The sequence below is a fragment of the Melampsora larici-populina genome, assembly GCF_000204055.1.
Source record: "Melampsora larici-populina 98AG31 unplaced genomic scaffold MELLAscaffold_26, whole genome shotgun sequence".
Lineage (NCBI taxonomy): Eukaryota > Fungi > Basidiomycota > Pucciniomycetes > Pucciniales > Melampsoraceae > Melampsora > Melampsora laricis-populina.
The window spans coordinates 220013-239660 of NW_006768790.1; the positions used below are offsets into that span (position 1 = coordinate 220013).

The 19648-nt window shown below is 38.8% G+C and overlaps 4 protein-coding genes across 4 annotated transcripts; 2 read left to right on the plus strand and 2 right to left on the minus strand.

Moving 5' to 3' along the window:
- Positions 1-445: 445 nt before the first annotated feature.
- MELLADRAFT_88351 (uncharacterized protein) lies at positions 446-1635 on the plus strand (the record flags this gene model as incomplete). The annotated part of the gene is made up of 6 exons (XM_007411615.1): positions 446-576; positions 627-687; positions 809-914; positions 1012-1155; positions 1228-1542; positions 1625-1635. The coding sequence occupies 6 exons, from the start codon at positions 446-448 to the stop codon at positions 1633-1635; spliced, it is 768 nt and encodes a 255-aa protein (XP_007411677.1).
- A 1036-nt stretch (positions 1636-2671) lies between these two features.
- On the minus strand, positions 2672-3455 carry MELLADRAFT_88352 (uncharacterized protein; the record flags this gene model as incomplete). Its single annotated transcript, XM_007411737.1, has 3 exons — positions 2672-2819; positions 2889-3121; positions 3204-3455. The coding sequence occupies 3 exons, from the start codon at positions 3453-3455 to the stop codon at positions 2672-2674; spliced, it is 633 nt and encodes a 210-aa protein (XP_007411799.1).
- A 1449-nt stretch (positions 3456-4904) lies between these two features.
- On the minus strand, positions 4905-5126 carry MELLADRAFT_124498 (uncharacterized protein; the record flags this gene model as incomplete). Its single annotated transcript, XM_007411736.1, has 1 exon — positions 4905-5126. One exon carries the CDS (start codon positions 5124-5126, stop codon positions 4905-4907), a length of 222 nt encoding a protein of 73 aa, XP_007411798.1.
- Positions 5127-8989: 3863 nt separating this feature from the next.
- Positions 8990-16585, plus strand: MELLADRAFT_116926 (uncharacterized protein; the record flags this gene model as incomplete). The annotated part of the gene is made up of 10 exons (XM_007411616.1): positions 8990-9081; positions 9166-9714; positions 9810-12048; positions 12122-12400; positions 12472-12551; positions 12617-12900; positions 12998-13539; positions 13638-13816; positions 13904-15998; positions 16105-16585. The coding sequence occupies 10 exons, from the start codon at positions 8990-8992 to the stop codon at positions 16378-16380; spliced, it is 6615 nt and encodes a 2204-aa protein (XP_007411678.1).
- Positions 16586-19648: the final 3063 nt, after the last annotated feature.

Genomic DNA, 19648 nt, shown 5'->3' on the forward strand with positions numbered 1-19648 from the left:
GATTGCAGTTTGCACAGTCTGTAGCTTGTTTGATCTTCTGTCCAGACTCCAAGCTGTGGTGAACATCATCTTCTTTTAACGAAACCAAGCAAGTAGGAAGATGATACCTTTATATTCACAATACCCTTATCAATTGGGTCAAAGATTAATCGTATGTCCATTATTATCGCTCATGTTAGAGATTCGACGTTAACGACCCGAATCCTTTCCATGTCTCATCATGGAACAGCCAGCCAAAACCCAACTCATCTCACTCATCCCACCAGCTATCTTCTACTCAGTCACTCCCATCATGACCAATTTGATCAAGTACGATAACAAAAAGTGGCAAGATTCTTTATGCAACATCAGAGAACAACTCGACTACATATTGAATGCTTCAAGTAGAAATCCTGAAAAGTTGATAATTATCATCCTTTCATTTCGTCTATCACCTACATCTGATATGGGTGATTGGTCAACTGTACCTCCCGAAGGAAGGCTAGAAATCTTATCTGCTATCAATGCAAGCGCTGATGGTGACTTATTCAAGTCGTTGGCTTCCCAGAAAACTTGGATTGTCATTCTTGAAGCCTGGTTAGATCAATTGATGCTCATCGAATTGAAAACGCAAAGATACCTAAAAGTAGCACCTTTTCAACAAAGGATGTTATATTGAAGAATACCTTATTACTTTCCCTGCTAAAGGTTTGTCCCCCCCAAAAAAATCCATCAATTTCAAAGATACAGTATTGCATTGTATATGCTCTGCTCCATTGTCTAATATTTGATTATCCTCATCTCCTCGATGATTTTGGATCATTTTCAGATGTTCAGAAGAATACCAATTACATTAGAGATTCTCAAGAATTACACCTTTGCCACAAAGGTGATGCAGATCAACAAGAATTCTACTTCTCACCGTTTCTCAGATAGTTGAGTACAGCACAATCTGCCTGCCCCTGAAATCCTTCCAGAAATCTCAAATTTCATCTTGTTCTCAGTATTGACTAATCGCTTCATGATTTCAAGATGCCAACGTCTTGGCTGGCAAATTGGTGCACGAGTGGCGGCAGATGGTGAAGCTTGAAAAGACTCGGGTTGATAAGATCACCAATGAGTTATCTACACGTCCAAAAATTCCACACAAACCAACAAGATATCTAACCTTTCCAGGTATTTCAAGCCAGGAACTATACTATGTTTCAGGCAATTGCTTACCTTGATTTCTATCCCCCAATTTTATAGTTCAAATCCATAAGCCAGCGATCAACAGTAATACCAGCATGTCAACTACAATGAAGAATTTGACCCCAAGAGTATCCAGGAGGACCATAGACACATTGGAAACACCTAGATCATTTGTTTTATCCAAGTTTAACCCTCAGAGACCCCCGACACCCAAGGATACCCCCTCAAAAGCAACACAATCTCCCCACCGGGTCCGAGGAAAACCAAGTCTGAAAGCTAGTCTGAAAGATATGAACACTAGACTACTCTCTTCATCCTTACAAGATCCTGGCAAGGAAAGAAAGGTTAAACAAGCTAGGTTTGCTAGTGATGGTGAGTTATGTAAGATGATCATCTTTGAGACCTTGGAATGATATTTGTCTATATTGTACTATTTTATTTTTTGCTTCCAAAGAGGGTTTTTAAGTTGGTCTTCGTCAGTTTGGTAAAAGATAAGCCTGTGGTTTTTTTATCGGTTATCCCGGATGTCTTTTGTATTTGCATAGGATTCAGTGGTCAAGGATGTATGTAGAACATGAATTTAGTCAAGGCTAGGAAGCTTTATGGGTACCAGTTTATTTTCGAAAGTGATGTTGTATGTCTAGTAGATCACCAATTTGATGAATTGTCAAGCCAATCAAGAATCTTGTCTCGGGATTGAGTTTTCACCATTTGCTTGCTTTTTCTAACACTGTGGCACGTGTGATGTTACGTTCAGTGATGGGGGTGGCTCACATCTTACACAACTCCAGTAAAAATTCTCTGACCTCAAAGAGTCCATTTTTTGATGAGTTACAAATTAGGGTAGTTCTGGAATACTTGTGTTCTCTTGTAACAAAACAAAGCATTTTCGCAACATGTGTTGTTAAACCCACTCAAAGTGACCGCATTGAGATTATTTATCACAGATAAGAATTCCTTTCAAATAGCAAATACGACATGTAACAGCTGTTAAACTTTACCCCAAACAAGACACAGATTGTATCTATATAAAAAAAAATCCGACGAAGTGCTTATTCACGAATTATCTAGAGCCCCAAACCTACTCGATCTCTACTAATTCCTCCAACTATCGCAATTGGTTCGGTGAGTAAACTAAAAACGAAAGTGAAACAATAAATGAAAGAACGGAATGTCAAAGCAGACCAATAGAGATACTTAAAAATTAATGAAATCCATGCAGAATGAATGGCAACATTGATACGAAGAAAGAATGATATGCGGATGAAAGTCGTAAAACACAAGAAAAATTGTTGTAAATAAAGACACTAAAATATACACAAACGCGATTATATATATATATATATAAAGCGTTTGAAATCGGCTTTCTCTAGGAACGACGAATGCAAAAATCTGGTCTGATATTCTTGTTGCGAAAATCAAGACCCTAGTGAAGGCATTTGGAAACGAAAGCTTGAGCGAAGCCTACTCTGGAAGTTGATGAGTTTGATCAAAGTCGTGATCAATTTTGACGAGAAGAAGCCGCATATGGATGTGTGTAGAGAGAGCGTTGAGCAGCAGCCGAGTAGGGATGCGGGGCTAGAGAGTGAGAAGAAGTCGCATAGGGATGTGGTTCTAGAGGAGGGTCGGCGGGAGGAGTGTATTTTTGACTAGAGGAAAAATTCAAACCAAAGATTGTTAGATAGAGATAGAAGATTGGTCAAGGAATTGAGACCAACCTTAGGGGTGCACCAGAAATGAGTTCAGTCCTGGATTGTGGTTCGTTTGCGTACACATACCCGGGCGGGGGAGCGCCGTAAGTTTCTCGTTCTTGCGTGACCGGGTCAGAAAGAGGTGGGGCATGGTAGAGCGGTTGTGGGTTGTAGACAGGCCGATCACAGGATACATTAGGCGTCACATTCGAGGGACAAGGTGCAATTGCTGTCTGAGGTTGGGTTTGACCGTGGTAGCGCTAAAATCGTCAAAGGTGAAGGTTTGTTAATTTACAGAAGTTATGAAGACATGAAGAAAACAATGATAAAACTTATACTGACGGCAGAGACGCTCTGGGTCTGCCTGGACCGATATATACGTCGGAAGAGATATGAGAGACCAGTGAGAAGGATGGCACCGCAGATCGAGATGGCTGCTGCGATAGATAGACGGATGCCATATGAGAGTCCCTCGCAAATGGTCCGACCAGTGTGGGAATCGTAGTGGCAGCTAGCTGATACTTCATGGACCAAGATGAGAATGACGATGATAGGTAGGTATTTATTTTTCTTGTCAATCAAAGTAGACAGCATGATTGAATGATCGACTGAATGAGTGAAGCGTTTGTTGTAATCGTGGTGGTAGTGATTCCTAGTGGCTATTGTTCCTGTGGATTTGGTTAAATGTGGCGATGGTCTTGAGAATTTCTGCACGATGAAGATGAGGAAAATATGTAAAGTAAAAGTACAGCTGATAAGCTATTATTCTGTATTTTGGCGCGCAAACTTGGTTCAATTGTATTGCCGTGCAAAATACCGACCAGAATCATCGGAGAAAATCGATAGTATTAAATCACTTTCGGTTCACACGTCGATAGAATCATCCTATCGAAACATTTTGACACCATGATGGGAAAAGCTCATGACTCGAAAGCTCTCAAAAGACGTGCTGAAGGTTTCCCATTCAAACCATCACTGGCACCGTGTAGCGACGTGTACATGACATCAGTCGCCAGTTCGCATCAGTACAATGGGTCCTGCATGAGAGTTTGCCAGTTTTTGAAGGGAGTTATGTGAAGCACCCCCACGGTCCACCTCACACCATCAAGCCTTGAGGTATCCACTGTGATTGCTATCTGTGCGCTTTATAATCTTGGGTTTTTCCAATCAGGAGCTCAGTCTGAAGTAGAGGACTTACCCTTTGAATTGAAAAGATCTGGTTTTATTCAATCCTTCATCTTGAATTTTGAAAGGTTTCATTTAAGATTTTGGTCCAAGATTTGATCCCAGTGAAAAAGGTAGTCCACAGTGGATGAAGTAACTTATCAATCTCGTCGAGTTTCTTTGCTGTTGGGGAGGTATATTTCTGCAGTAACACGCACAAATGGCTTTTGCATCCACTTCTACATCAGCAAGATAGTTAATTGATCATACTTCACTCATATCATCTTGAGGCACTTTTAAGTTCTTGTGGATTTGGTTGATTGATAGATACAAAGATCGCTACAAGATTCATGACGAACTTCATGTCTACATGTTCCGCCAAGGTCCGGACCCAAAAACTCATGATATGTACATGGAAATTGACCATTGAATGTCTTGCAAGTCACCAGAAGAATAGCAGCTGCATTTGTAGAATTACGTGCAGGTTGCGGGGCGATGCATCTTTACCTTTTGTTCTCATTTGCATCAGAATCAAAAGAAAGATCAAGACAAGAAATCAAACTCGGATCTGTTGTGTCACGTTCCCTCAACAATCCAAAGATTTGGACATGGTAAAATTGTCTCTTGGGTGCTGAAGACCATTGTGTACTATCTGTTATATATAACTGTGGGGAAGAATATATGCAAAGAGGAATCATAGTAGGTTGACCCTTGACAGCTCAGCAAAGCAAATAATGCATCTCCTGCCTCCCAATCAATGGACAACAAAATGATTGCTCTTAACAAAGGTTTGATCACTGATTTCACAATGATAATGAAGTTGTGTTAGATCCACTCTCACACCACCCATGTTTTGGTAGAATACTGTGCTAGTTTCTTTCATTTTTGACCATGGATGTGGCATTGAACTGGTCCAACTAGATCACAATATGGACATCCAGAGGGTGGGTTTCCACTTTCGCTGGCATCAATGGCTTCGACCAAAGGCCCATCAGCCACTGTCATTTCTTCTTCGCTCTTGACACTGTGAATAATCGAACTAAAAGCTTGATTGAAGGCTACAAATGCCATGAAGATTGCTGCAAAGATGCTGAGTTTCATGATTATATCTAATTGGGTGACCAAGTTTTAGATACCAAAAATTGCGAAGAAGATTTGGTTGAATATTTCAATACTCACCTGGATTCTAAAGCCACAGGATTTAAAAGATTGTGTGTGGTTGGGTTTCTGGTGCAAAGTGATGGTATCTAGGCCAAGCAAAAGAGTGAAGTAGGGGACCATAAAGTATGAGCTTGGTTCATGTCTTTCAAGAAATCCTAAAATTGGCTGATGAAAATGTTGAGAAACATACCCAGGCAAGTGTGCAGGTTAGAAAAACAACTCAGTAGGATGATTGGATAGGGAGCAAATTCTCAGCAAATTGGTCGGCCTTTTATGTTTTTTAAAGACCGCCTGAGTTGCTGTCCGTCCAACTCTTTCCAACCATTGTGCCATTGATCATAATGCTGTGCTTGTTTGTATCACCTTCTGCAGAACCTTATCATGTTGACTTACAACATGTGACCATGCTGAAGTCTTGTATTGTGGAGAAGCTGGTTGAGGGGTTGCTTGACAAATGTCTCTGACAAGTTCTAGTCTCCACTTGCTTCACATTCTGGTGGGCACAGATCCAGTCCTTCATTGTGGAGAAGATGATTGTCATGTAACAAGTACACCCTTCAATACCTCACAACTTGTTTTTTCTTTCCGCTCAGATTGCGTAAACCAATTGGTGTTTGTAGTTCTCTTTGCTTTGCATGCAAAGTGTGATTATTGATCAAAGGTCAGGAGGAAAGCTATTGACCCTGCCACATTGATCAAAATTGATGTACACATCCCCACACCTAGGATTTGTAATCATCGGGTTCACAACAGGCCCCGGCCCCGCCGCTGCAGAACTTGAATGATTACGTAAACCACTTGGAGGGGACTGTACATGTATTGGTTGACTTGCCTGGAATCAAGACATTGGGGATCAATGGGTTTGAAACACAATTGAAGAAAGATGCATGGACTGGGCTTGCAACTTGAATCTTTGATCTCTGCTTTCTTCATGTCTTGGTGGTTGCAGATTGATTTTTGTATTGTGAGAAGCTGATGGCTGTGTACAACACCACCACGCTCCTATAGATGTATTATTGGCAAGCAGGGCAATCCAGCACTAGACCTAGTGCCCAAATTGCTCTGCTCTAAATTTTGTGTTGCTATGACTTTCCAAAGCAGTGCAACAGTCCGCGCCTATGGTTGCATTGACAACATGAGTTAGTGCCAGTTCAACACTAAATCATATACAGGTCCATAGTGGACCTGTTTTAGGCTTGCAGTCTGTATGACTGCATCAAATCTTGCATCCCACTTGTTCAAATCTTGCATCACACTTGTTCAAATCTACGCAAGCCTACAACTTGATGTAATAAGGGGTTTCAAGTTTGGATTTTTTTTGCATATTTCTTAAAAATTTGGGCAAGTGTTTTGTAAAACTAACACCGCTGTAATCTGAGACACCTTTCTGGGTGTCCTGCTGTAAAACAATTACACATATTTTACAAAAACAGGAAAGTTGTTGTAGCATAAAAATGCGTAAAAACCTTCAACTTGAAACCCCCTATTGTAGACTTTTGGTGCAAAAAATTGGTCAACAGCCACCAATACACATGCATCCAGCTCAGCACTCATTGCTTTCACTTGAAATCTTCCCTCTGGCCTCAAGGTTTCAGTATCTCAAAAGTCCTTGCCTGCTCAGAACTTGCTAACAAGCATTTTTTTGTAAAAAAAGATCTCCATGATCGATGTTAAGACCCTGATGATGTGAAGGGGACAAGAAGGCAAAGGTGACCGTAGAGTGATAAGTGGATTGCAACGTGAGGAAGCAGAAGTACAACATGGTTGAGCAGCTAGTATGGTTGCTAGTGCCAACAAGCGTCAAATCTTGGACCGGATATTTATCAAAAACTACACTTCAAGACAAGATTTAGTTATGTTGTAGAAACCAACTAAAACAAGAAGTTCAAATATTGAACTTCCAATGGCATATCTGGATTGCCACTAATGTCAGGAGTCCAACAGTATCCTTGGCTCCCAAATTCAGTGAGTTTTGTGGCTCGGCCTCAAGTTGGCCAAGTCATACTCGCTGGTCCAACCTTTGACGCTTCTTGGCACTACCAACCATAGTATCAAAAGTCTGACAGCCCTGTATAAGCATAAACCCTCTATTAGGCTGATTACATCATTTCACCAAGATAAAACAAGATGCGAGAAAGCTTGTTGCTCATTGTCAACACTTGAAGCCTTGAGTTTGATTCTGTATGGTCAGCAAGGTGATCATTGGCATACAAGTGGGTTGGATGTGGTTCAGTGAGATACTTTATTTTGATTCTTGACTTTGCCATAGCATATAAAGTGTTTTAAGAATGGATCATTGTTGGTAAATCAGACGGTAAATCATCCCATTGTGGATTTTATGCTCTTAACAATTTAGTTCCTACACACATAATTAAATTTTGCGGTTGGGACCACAGTGTTGGAACAAAGTACATTCACGTTAACAACATATATTTCCATTTAAACATTAACAATGATTGAACACATGTAATGAACTTTGTCATGTTATCATACTCACGAACTATGTAATTTCTAAACCTAATCACGTGATGTATCGCTAACTTAACTTATCAATCCATCCGCTTTGAGAAAAGCTTTCTTTTTCTTTTCTTTAATTATCTTTGAAAGCTTTTCTTCACAACTAAATATATCATCTAATCACTCTGGAACATTCCTTCATTATTGCATTACTGACTGATATATTTGTTGTTTGGATTGATCAAGGTATGATCTTGTTGTCTGTTTGTTTATGTTTAGTTTTGTTTATTTGTTTGATAGGAGATTCAATTATCTTTGAAAGCTTTTCTTCACAACTAAATATATCATCTAATCACTCCGGAACATTCCTTCATTATTGCATTACTGACTGATATATTTGTTGTTTGGATTGATCAAGGAATCTAAGATTCCTATACACAGAATTTACAATAAAACACTCCCACCATAGTGAATGCTCTAAGAAAGAATGGACCTATCTTGGCATTTACATACATTGTTTACCTCTTTAAAAGCACACAATATATGGGGCAGTAAAAAGACATCACTATTTGAAAGAGGCTGAAGGGCACATTCAAAAAAATGTTGTTAATATGAGGAATGAAGCCACTTCAGCATGTTGACACACAGTGGAAGTGTTTTATTCTCACATCATTGTAGAACAAAGATACCCATGCATCACTGCCCATTGGGGGTTTCAAGTCAGAGAATTTTTGTGAAAACTTTTTTTTTCTGCAAATATACGGTCAACAGCATTTGGGACACCTAAAAAGGTGTCCCCATTTTTCCAAATTTACGGTATATTTTGCAACATTGGACAACTTGTTGGACTGTAAAATACTGTAAATTTCTTGACTTGAAACCCCCTATTGTATCAGATTGAATACTGTCATCAGGAAGGTGTTTTATGATTTCTGGGATCATTTCATTTGGAAGTGATCTTATTCCTTTGGTAGCAGGAAGTCTTTTTTTGAACTTCTTTGGTTGATTTTGACTGGTTCTTGAGCTCTGTGATCTGATGGAATCATAAGAAATGTGTGGTTTGAATCCATCTCAAAGCTTGATTGTGAATTGGATGGAGATTTGGTTCAGATCACTTGCGAAGAAATCACATTTTACACAGCACAGAACTCGTGTTCTGTAAAAGTGTAGGAGTTGAAAGTTTATGGGTTTGTATCATGGGTTTGTGCAGTGATCTTAAGCCAGGGTTGAATAGTATTTTACCACTTTAAGCACTTCTTCACTTCAACACCAACATCATCACCATTTCTCATCCACATCCTCATCCTCAACAAAACTATTGACTATCCATCAAAACCATCGCATCCATGTTATCATCAACAAATGACAATCTAATCAACCTGAACACAATCATCAACCTCAATCCAATATCAAATCAAATCGAATTTCATCCTGAACTGTTAGTACACCTTCTTGATCACCCTCACCGTTTGATCAGAAAGAAAGAACTGACTTAAACTTTCATCAAATGGGTTCTAAACAGTCTCAATACTATCCTTCAACTTTTAAACTCATCATCATCATCGATCGAAAGACCATCAACTGATTTAAGTTTATCAAATCATTTCAGTTCATTGATCTTAGCAACACTACCACCTGCCTACTCAAGCACAAGTCAACACCAAATCACACCAGAACAACTCATCAGTTTCTTAGCGGATGACTTGTTTTCAAAATTCAATACTGAAACTCAACCTAGTAGAGTATCAGAATTGATTGCGGACTCGATTTGGGTGATTGAACAATCTATTGAAGCTAATCGATCTATAACTCAAGAGACCATCAAAAATGCTCAATCTCCTACTCCTACTGCAACAGAACGACTATCCATTCTTTCATCAGCTAGACAATCACTCATCGATCTTTCAAAACTGTTGATCTCTCCTAATTCAAATCCTCGAGGCATCTGTATCTTAGACATCAATCATTGTAAATTAAGTTGGGAATATGGTTTCTTATCTGAACTTGGAATCATTCCTTTTACGGCTGATCTTATTGGAAAACAAGCCACCAGACTTAACACAGGACTTCAGTTCAGTTCATTCATCTTATCATCCAAATTCAAATCTTCATCTTGTAACAAACACTCAATCGCGTCTTTTTCTTTTTGTGGTCATCATCCATTAGCTACAAACAACAAAGATTCAATTTATTACGAGAAGAATCAGAAGGATATTCACATCTAGCCACCGAATTACTCTCATCAATGGGTCCAGGAACGACAGCAGATCTAGTCCAATCAACCAGTCAAGGGGAGCCTACTTCGTATCCTAATCTGAGATCAATCCTGATTCCTGGTGAATCCGAAAAAATGTTAAGCGCAAGAATAGAGAAAGTGATCAATAATGTGAAGGCTTTGATTGGATTCTTTGACCTCGATCCAAATCGAACACTGGATATCATCTTGGATGTCTTTTGTTATAGCGTTACCACTCATCATAATTTCTTTTGTGGCTTGCTAAAGAAGACGCATTGGTTCAAAAAATCTAATCTGCCGACGACTACCGATGATCGTAATACAACACCGAGTGTAGGAAACGGCTTTCAAGGTGTCAAGGAATGTGAAAATACCAATTCTGGCTCAAAATTGATCTCCTCGTTACTTGGATTCAAATTTGTACATTATCAAAACCCCGATGAAACTGATTCAACACCTGAAGAGCTCTATCTGATGACTGCAATTTTGATTTGGCAAAAGATCATTTCTTTATCTGATATTCTTTCTCATCTAACACCTGATCCTGAAGGTATCAAGAAAATGGAATCAGATTGGAAAGATGAGGTTTATAATCAAGCTGCTGCTTCTGGACCTAAGAATGCACTTAGTATGGCAGGTGCATTAGACGGTTCATCTTCACTTGTACTTTCTTCAAATTCGAAACTTCCTCAAAACAAATCATCAACCGACACCTCGAAGCATAGAGAAGCTCTAAATCAAAAAACAGGACTCTTGAATGCTTTGTTGTCGATCGGAGCCCTTCAAGAATCTATCTTTTTACTCTCCTTACCTAATCATCAATTCTTAGCCTTTCGAAATCCATCCATCTCTGGATTGTTATTAAGATTAATCGATGTGGCTATCTCTCCTGCTTTCATCAATGCTGGACTATCACTCGCTGATCCAGAAATCAAGGAAAAACTTTCACGACCGAAGAGAAAATATGTTGGTGGAGCGTTACATCAATTAGTAGAAGCTGAAACACCTAAAGCTGTTCTATCATCCAAAGTCGGACCGAAACCTTCATCATTAATTCCAACTGTACCAGCTACTATTACTAAAACCGAATGGGTATTTTTCTGGGATCATTGGAAAGATAGAATTCCTGAAGCCAAGAATGGAGAAGAAGTGTTGGATTTGGTTTGGCCATTGATGAAATTCGTAGGACCATATGGGAATATGAATACATCAGTGTTTCATAAGATTTCAAAATTGACTGCTAAAGCTTTTGAAGGTGAAATTGAAAGTACTGATATTAGATGGCAACATATCTTACGATGGTATCTTTTACCTTCACTTTCGATGATGGAAGGATCTATTGCTGCTTCAAATTATGTTTGGGGTATACTTGAAAAATTTCCGTATGAAAGTCGATATATGATTTATGGAGAATGGAAAGAAAGAATTTATAATCGGATACCTGAATTAAAAGTTCAAAGAGTCAAAGCTGATAATGAAACCAAGCGAGTTTTAAAAACGATGACATCTGAAAATCTGAAAGAAAAATCAAGAGCTTTAGGAAAACTAGCATCATCGAATCCTTGTATTGTTTTTAATGCTGCTTTACATCAAGTTCAAACTTACGATAATTTGATTACTTGTGTCATTGAGACTTTACGGTATTTGAACATTTTCTCATTAGACGTTTTAACTTATTCGATTGTCGAATTTTTATCAAATCCAGATAAAGATAGATCTAAATCAGATGGATGTAATTTAGCATCTTGGTTACAAAACTTGGCTAAATTCGTTGGAAATGTATTCAAAAGGAATTTAATTTTAGATCCGACTATCATTTTACAATATTTATCTAATCAACTTTCAAAAGGAAATTCAAAAGATTTAATAATTTTAAGAGAAATGATTAGTAAGATGGCAGGAATTGATGTGCTAGTTGATCTTTCTAATTCACAAGTGATTGGTTTAAGTGGTTCGATGACTCTTAGATCTGAAGCTATTTCGCCTACTACTCTTACTGTAAAGAAAACTTCAATGTTTAATAAAAGTTCGAATCGGTTGATGAAGGCTTTGAAACAGTCGGGTTTATTGGTGCCTATTTTAGTTTTGGTTGCCTTACAACGTCAAAATGCGGTTCTATTGGCTGATGAAGATGCTCATTTGAAGTACCTTGGTGTCTTGGCTGATAATGTCAGTCGTTTCCTCTTTTCTCTCATCGCGCTTTCTTCCTTTTACTGATAATTAACCTTGACTGTTTTCATAGTGTCAGCAAGTTTTATTTCAATACTTGGAATTCTTACAGTCTCAACTTGATTTAGATCAATATTCGAAAATCTTACCATCAATTTCGGAAATGTGGGGAAAATTCAATTTGGAACCATCAATTGTGTTTCATACATGGAGACCAATCTTAGCTAATCAAGTTAGACCGATGGTTAAAATTGGAAATGATGGTGAGGTTATCATGGTTAAGAGTGATGTTGATGTAGTGATGGAGAATGCAGGAGAGATCGAGAATGGTGCGAATGGGATTGGTGAACAGGTTAGTTATTTCCTGATTTTTTACTTCTTAGTAATTCGTGCTCATCGTTTTGTTCCTGTGATTTACTGTAGGCGCAATATCCTAGTAGTCTTGATCCGGTTGTTGCGGTGGCTGAAAATATGTTATCAGAACAAACTAGGAAACTAGTCGGGTAAGCTCTTAAACGATAAGATATTGAAATGTAGCTGATAATCTCTTTCTTACTTACTATAACAGGTCACATTTCTTTGTCACTTTTTGGCAATTGGAACTTTATGATATCAGAATGCCAGATGAAAGATATTTAGCAGAAACGACTAGATTGAATAATCTTTTAACTGAATTAGATCGAGAATATGCTAATCCGAATCCATTAACATTCAATAAGGATTTAAATAGGGCAACAAGAGCTAAGATTTTAGAGATTCGTTCGACACTGACTAAAGAGATGAAAGTTCATATTAAACATTACGAATTAACTAGAGCTAGATTGGTGGCTGAGAAATCTTTTTGGTTTTCACGTGAGTCATTCAGTCGATCTAAACCTTTTGATCATTTAGTGGGTTATCCTTGTCTATTAGCTTTACTGATATATTTTATATACGTCTCTTTGAACAGAAATCTCGGGTAGATCACCATTACGAGCTCAATTACTTGAACACATCATTCAACATTGTTTAAACCCAAGATCAAAACTATCACCAGTAGATGCAGCCTATACAGCTCAATTTGTGAAAACCATTCATAGTTTGGGTACTTCATCATTTATGACATTAAAATTATTTGATCGAATCTTTTCACCGGATGTAGGACCTACCATCTTTGTTTGTTCGGAAACAGAAGCAAGTAATTATGGAAAGTTTTTAAGAGATTTATTAGGTTTAATTAAAACTTGGTTTGATGATGAAAAGATCTTTAAAAAAACTGGTTTAGGTAAAGATAAAAAAGGTAATTATTTACCTGGTTTACGTATGAAATTAAAAGGTGGGAATGGGGATGAAACTCCTGTTAATGGAAATGGAAATGGGACAAATGGGAATGGAAATGGAAATGGAAATGGGAATGGGAATGGGAATAATGGGGCGATTCCTGAGAGTGATATGTTATCTCATGATAATTTACAAAAGGTTTTCAAAAAGTGGACGGGTGTGATGTCCAGTGTCAGTCAACCAAAACAGCATTATCTGATTGATTACGAAAAATACTGATATCTTGTTTGGAATTGTTTCTTTTGCTGGCTGGGGTCTATCTTTTCTAGGTTTGTAAGGATGCGATTCAATGTGGTGAATATATGCATATTAGGAATAGTATTGCCGTTTTGAAAGAATTGGATGGATTAGTACCTTTGTTTGAAGATCAAGCTGTTCTTTTGGAAGGAGCAGTGACAGGACTATTGAAGAATGAAAAAAGAGAAGATGTTAAGGTTTTGGTCTATGGGTTCGTAGTCTTCCTCTATGTCTTTTACTCTCTTAAGTCATGCGGAATTGAATATAGCCTTTAACATGATTCTATTTTTTTTTGCAGATATCAATCAATGTTGAAACGAGCTGCAAAATTTGTGATTAAAAATAAAACTCCAGCTTCTAGTTCGGCTTCATCAAGTCTAGCTACAAGAAAACTGGACAATAAAGATAAAGCTCCTCCAGCTCCCTCAACTACAACCGGTCTACCAACAGTAGTGGCCCCACCTCCTGTTCAGTCAACAACATCGACTGCTACGGTCTCAAATGATCAGCCCCCACCGGCACCTAACGTGCTATCGACAAAAATAAATGGAAACGGGATCGTCACTCAGCCCGACTTGCGACCACCTCAATCATCTACTTCCTCCCGACCAGCCGGTTTACCTGAAAGACCTACATCTCGTCTTGCCCCACCACCTCCTTCATCCGCAGCGAGCGTTGGGCGTCACGAAGCTGATAGGAAGTTAGCTGCTCAAGGACCACCTCGTCCACCTGCACCTAATCTCGCCCCACCTGCACCACGACATCCTACGAACGTCGAGCTTGAAAAGAATGGGAGATCTGGAACAGATTTAACGAACGCCAAGGCTATAGCACCTCCTTCAAGACCTTCAGCCGAAGCTAGTGAAAGAGAAGCATTGGCTCGAGCTGCTGTTCAACGATCTCGCAAGTTTGCCACTAATTCGAATGGTGCTCTCTCTCAAAACCCGAATAGCGTTATCCCAAATCCTAACACGAGTAGCCTTCCGGGTTCTAATTCACCCGGAACAGGGGTAGTGTCTTCATCACCTCGACTCAAAGAAACTTGGCCACCAGCTGATGATCCTCGTAGTACTCAACATCGTCATATGATGGCTTCTTCTGGGGTTCGATCGAATTTGAGTAGTCCTAGTATGATGAATGGAAAAGTTTTAGACAGTGGCCCAGGAGGAGCTCGTTATGTACCATCTGGACCGAAATCATTAACATCAAGAACGATGAGTGGCAAAACAGAAGAAATGAGACCACCTTCAGCACCTAAAGCAGAACAAACTCAAAGGTTTCAACCTCATTCTTCACCCGTGACCTCATTGGTTAATTCAAGTCCAAGACATTTGAGAGATCAAAGTAATGTCAAACGTGGAGGAACAGATGATCATCGGATTAGAGAAAGATCGATTACTGAAGGAGCAACAGAATATACAAGAAGAGAACCAAGAGAAGAACATCATCGGAGGACTAGAGGAGAGGAATCTAGTGGAAGTCGAACTAGACAAGGTAGTGTTGAATCCATTAGATCAGGTAGAGATCGAGAGAAGAGAAGTAATGGGAATAGTAGTGGTGAGAAGAGGAAGAGGTCTAGATCTCCTTTGCCTGGAACGTCCACTCCAACGATTGATTTAACTCGAGGTCATCATCGTGATCATCGTGAGAGGGATCGTGATCGTGATAGGGACCGTGATAGAGATCGAAGTGATAGAGGGGAGCGAAGTACCAGGGAACGAGACCCGGACAGAGAACGGGATCGAGATCGAGAACGGGATCGAGGAGAACGGGGAGAACGGGATCGGGATCGAAAGGATCGAGAGACACGACATACTACGAAGGAAAAGGAGAAAGATGGTGGAGAGACGCGTGAAAAGGATCGAGGTGTGAGTGGTAGTGGTGAACGAAGATCACATAGAAGAGATAAAGAAAAGGAAAAATTAGAAGAAGAAGTTGGTAGTACCAAAAGACGAAAAGTTGCAGAAACAGGAGGGAATGGAACGACAGGAACCACAGATATGATGAACATTCCATCTGGACCAAGAGCATTACAAAACCAAATTCATCATTCACAACATCAACACCAACATCAACATCCACATCAACATCAAAGATTATCTAATAATGGAAACACAAGAATGGGAGTCAACAATGGATCCATACCGATGAATCGAACAGAACATTCACAAGAAATGATTGTTATGGATAAAGGAGGAAATATGATTACAGAACCAAAGAAGAATATCAGTATTAGAGGCATGGCAGCTAATGCATTACAGAAAGCAAATGAAGATAATGCAAGAAAAGATCATCGAAAAGATTCTGCTACTTCGCTTCCTTCATCAGCTGTAATGATGGAAGGCGGGGCAACATTATTAGCTAGAATGACAGATGAAAGTAAAAATGGAGAGGTGAGTGATTAATCTCGATTTTAGATTCTTACGGTTTCTTGTTTTTTATCATTGAGATCTTTATTAATATCTTTGGCATTGGTATGGTGTTTGTTTTCTTTTTTAGGATAGCTCTAATGGAAAACGTAAAGGAGGAACAACAACTACAACAACAGAAGATCAAGAGAATGGAAGAAGACGAAAAGGATCTGGAGTGGTTGTAGAAAAAAGAAGAGATAGAAGTCGAGAGAAAGGTGAAAGAGAAAGAGGCGAAAGAGGTGATAAAGAAAGGGATAGAGGTGATAGAGGTGATAGAGATAGAAGTGATAGAGATAGAAGTGATCGAGGTGATAAAGATAGGGATAGGGATAGGGATAGAAGTAAGAAAAGTAGTAGACATTGAAAAAGTCATGGGGTTTTTCTCAGATTTTCTTTTTTTTCATTCTTTTCTCTTGTGTTATATTCGATTGGAAGAAATAAACAGAAAGTTGGAATGAGATTGAGTTTCTTTTTTTTGAAAATAAACAGTTTGGTTTTTGTGAAAGTAGTTATGGTTGATAGTTTGAAAGAAATTGAAAATGAAATGAAATTTGTTTAGGTTTAAAAGGAAAGATTTCATTTAAAAGGTTGTACATATATATACCTTTTTTGTTTCATGGTAGCAAGTTGATGAACAATCTCTTTTGTGACACATAATCGAAATAAGTGTTCCCCTTGAGAACACATCTCTTATTATATATCACGAAATCGGAGAATTTCTTTAACGCTGTTTGGTCTGGTGTTACAAAGAAATTAATCAAAATATTGTAATATTTTGGGACCTTCGACAACTTTAACTGAAAGAAAGAGTTCCTATGACCCAAAAGAAGCTTTAACTCATTACTTACAACTAATTCTTACTGTTTTTAGAATACCTCTGCTTGGGTGATGCATGTTTTGAACGCTTTTGTCTTTGCAGTCATGAACTTGTTGGAAAACCAAGATCGGACGGAGAGCGCTTTTTTCCTTGAAACCAAATAATCTCAATGTTTGTTGTAATCTCTTGGGAGAATTGAATATGGTATAACATTTAAGATTGTTCAAGTACCAAACACAGTATAATCTTTGGTCTGTGACAAATCTGAAGTCTTATACTTACTCCCTTGAATGGACATCGAGAAGCAAACGAAAGGAAGGTTGATGTGTTGATGATCCTATAAGCTGCTGCAAAAGTCATCATTTAGGGTTTTCCGCTTGATTGAATGCTTCACATGAAATCAACAATCATGTTGTGGTACTATCAATACTAGGGGAACAGAGCCACTCGTACCAATACCAAATAGAATCGTGATATAAATGCAGTGCAATAGAGTGTGATGAAGTCCGGATAGATTGGGAGTCCGACATCAAGGTTCGAACTCCGAGACCTAAGTTGTTACTACATATACGTAAGAAGGTGGTGTACTTTCGGCCCGCTTCGGCGGTGCCATACGTTAAAATTGGAACGATACAGAGAAGATTAGCATGGCCCCTGCACAAGGATGACACATGTAGTCAGAATGGATTCACCTACGGGTGAAGATTTTTTTTTCTTTTGTGCCATCCAAAGAGAAGTTCGAAATACAACTTATAACTTATTTGGATGGTGAATTGTATGAAAATAAAAAAATCTATTATGGGACTTCTTTATTACAATTTATCTACCATCCCGATAAAGGAAAATATGATACTGATCTGAGAGGACCCCGGTATGCTCCTATGAAGGGTACAGATCTAGAATTGTGACTTTTGAGCTCGCGCGGAGATACAACATATGGGATTAAACAGTGATCTCTTGGATTTTACCGGTTTCTGCCTGAATTTCAGAGTTGCTAAGTCCAATACAGCTGATTAAAAAGACTAAACCTGTCTTAAAGCTATGGGTAAAGCCAGGGACAAGTTTCCGAGCGAGCTCAAAAGTCACATTTTTGGATCTGTACCCCTGATAAGAGCATACCGGGGTCCTGATCTGAGTCATGAGTCAGTAAAGAGTGAATTACCTAAACAAGTGTTTTTGTTTGTCCTTAACCTTGGTTTGAGTGTCATGAGAAAACCCAAGCTATCTCCTATTCTTCAGTATTTGTGATGATTCACCAATATATGTATTAAAAAACACTTTGGCAAAGCTATCAAAATCAAAACTTAATTCATATTTCATAGTATTACTTTTGCTAAAAAGCATGGCCCGATTGAGAAAAAATAAAACAGAAGTAGACCCAGAATTTCGCCGCAGTCGTCACAACGCAGCAGAGAGAAAAATTTTGGGGGTGCTGTGGGCTGTGGTGCAAGGTCCCTTCCATTCCATCCGTTTTATTCCCCTGCTGCCACCAAAAAAAAATTCATACTCTCCAAATCCCCATCAGTCACTTTGTTTTTGTCATTACACTCAACTACGGCCCTTGCTGCTTCTCGCACCTTGGAAACGTGTCTATTCATGGCGGACAATGGATTTCCAATCTCTGTAAGAAAAAAGTTACACTTTATCACTACAATTCCTCCCATTTCTCTCTTCAGAGCATTTCATTCGACTTACTGATAATCCCAAATATCTTCTCTGGGTATCCTTCTCCAATACCCACCACCATAGTGTCCCGAGTTGAACACTCAAGTTTGGATTCAAGGTGTCAAAGTTTGATGTATGGAGATCACAAGTTTTATTCACTAGGTCAAATCCGGTCAAACGGATCATACGTTGTGTTAAAGTTTTTACACTGTTCCTCCGATGTTGATAACGAGCGTTTGTTAACAAATGAAATTAAGGAATGATAAAGCTTTTATGGAGCTAACTACTGTGCTAATCTGAGAAAAAGGGCAGGTTGAATGAGATGTATCTTACATATCAGATATTCAAAATGTGCGTCAGCTTTCAAGGTGATTGAGATCATCAATATCATTGATTAGTTATGAACAATATCAAAACCAGCCAATTCCCGATTGATTCTCCTATGACTCATGAGAAAATCCTATGATCGCGAGTTGAGAACGATCTCAACTCTCTTATGAGGACGATAAAACGTAGATCAATGGGTTTGAAGTCATCCAAACCCACAGAAATTGTCTATGATGCTCTTATGAACGAGATCGAGCTTGTGTCATCCAAACCCATTCAATTTGTCTATGGTCCTATGAACAAGATGAAAAACGATCTCAGATTTCTTGAAGACATTCAAAATCCAAAGATTGACTGGTTTTGCTCGATCAAAACCAATCGACCTTCCTGTGTGTCTATGGAAGAGATTGGGAACAAATATCTCAGCTCCTGATGTAATCTAGAGACTGTTTTTTTAACAAGATCAAAGCCGATTGATTTGCTCGTGATCTTATGAAAACAATTGAAACGATCTCAATTTTCACATCAATCTTATCTAGAATCCCTTGATTCTAATTCCTATACAATGACAATTTTCTCTAAGTACAATTCATCTATTATAGACAATCTAGCTCGTTAATTCAGCTGTAAGGGCTTATGAGCTACCTTCCGGATCCGTTCAACTGGATTTGAATTTTGACCTAGACAATGAAATGTGTGATCTCCGGACATCAAACTTCAATGCATACTTCAAATTCGATAGGGTTCAGCTCGGGACGGTTTGGTGGTAGGTATTGGAGAAGGATACCTAGAGATGATATTAGGGATTATCAGTAAGTTGAAT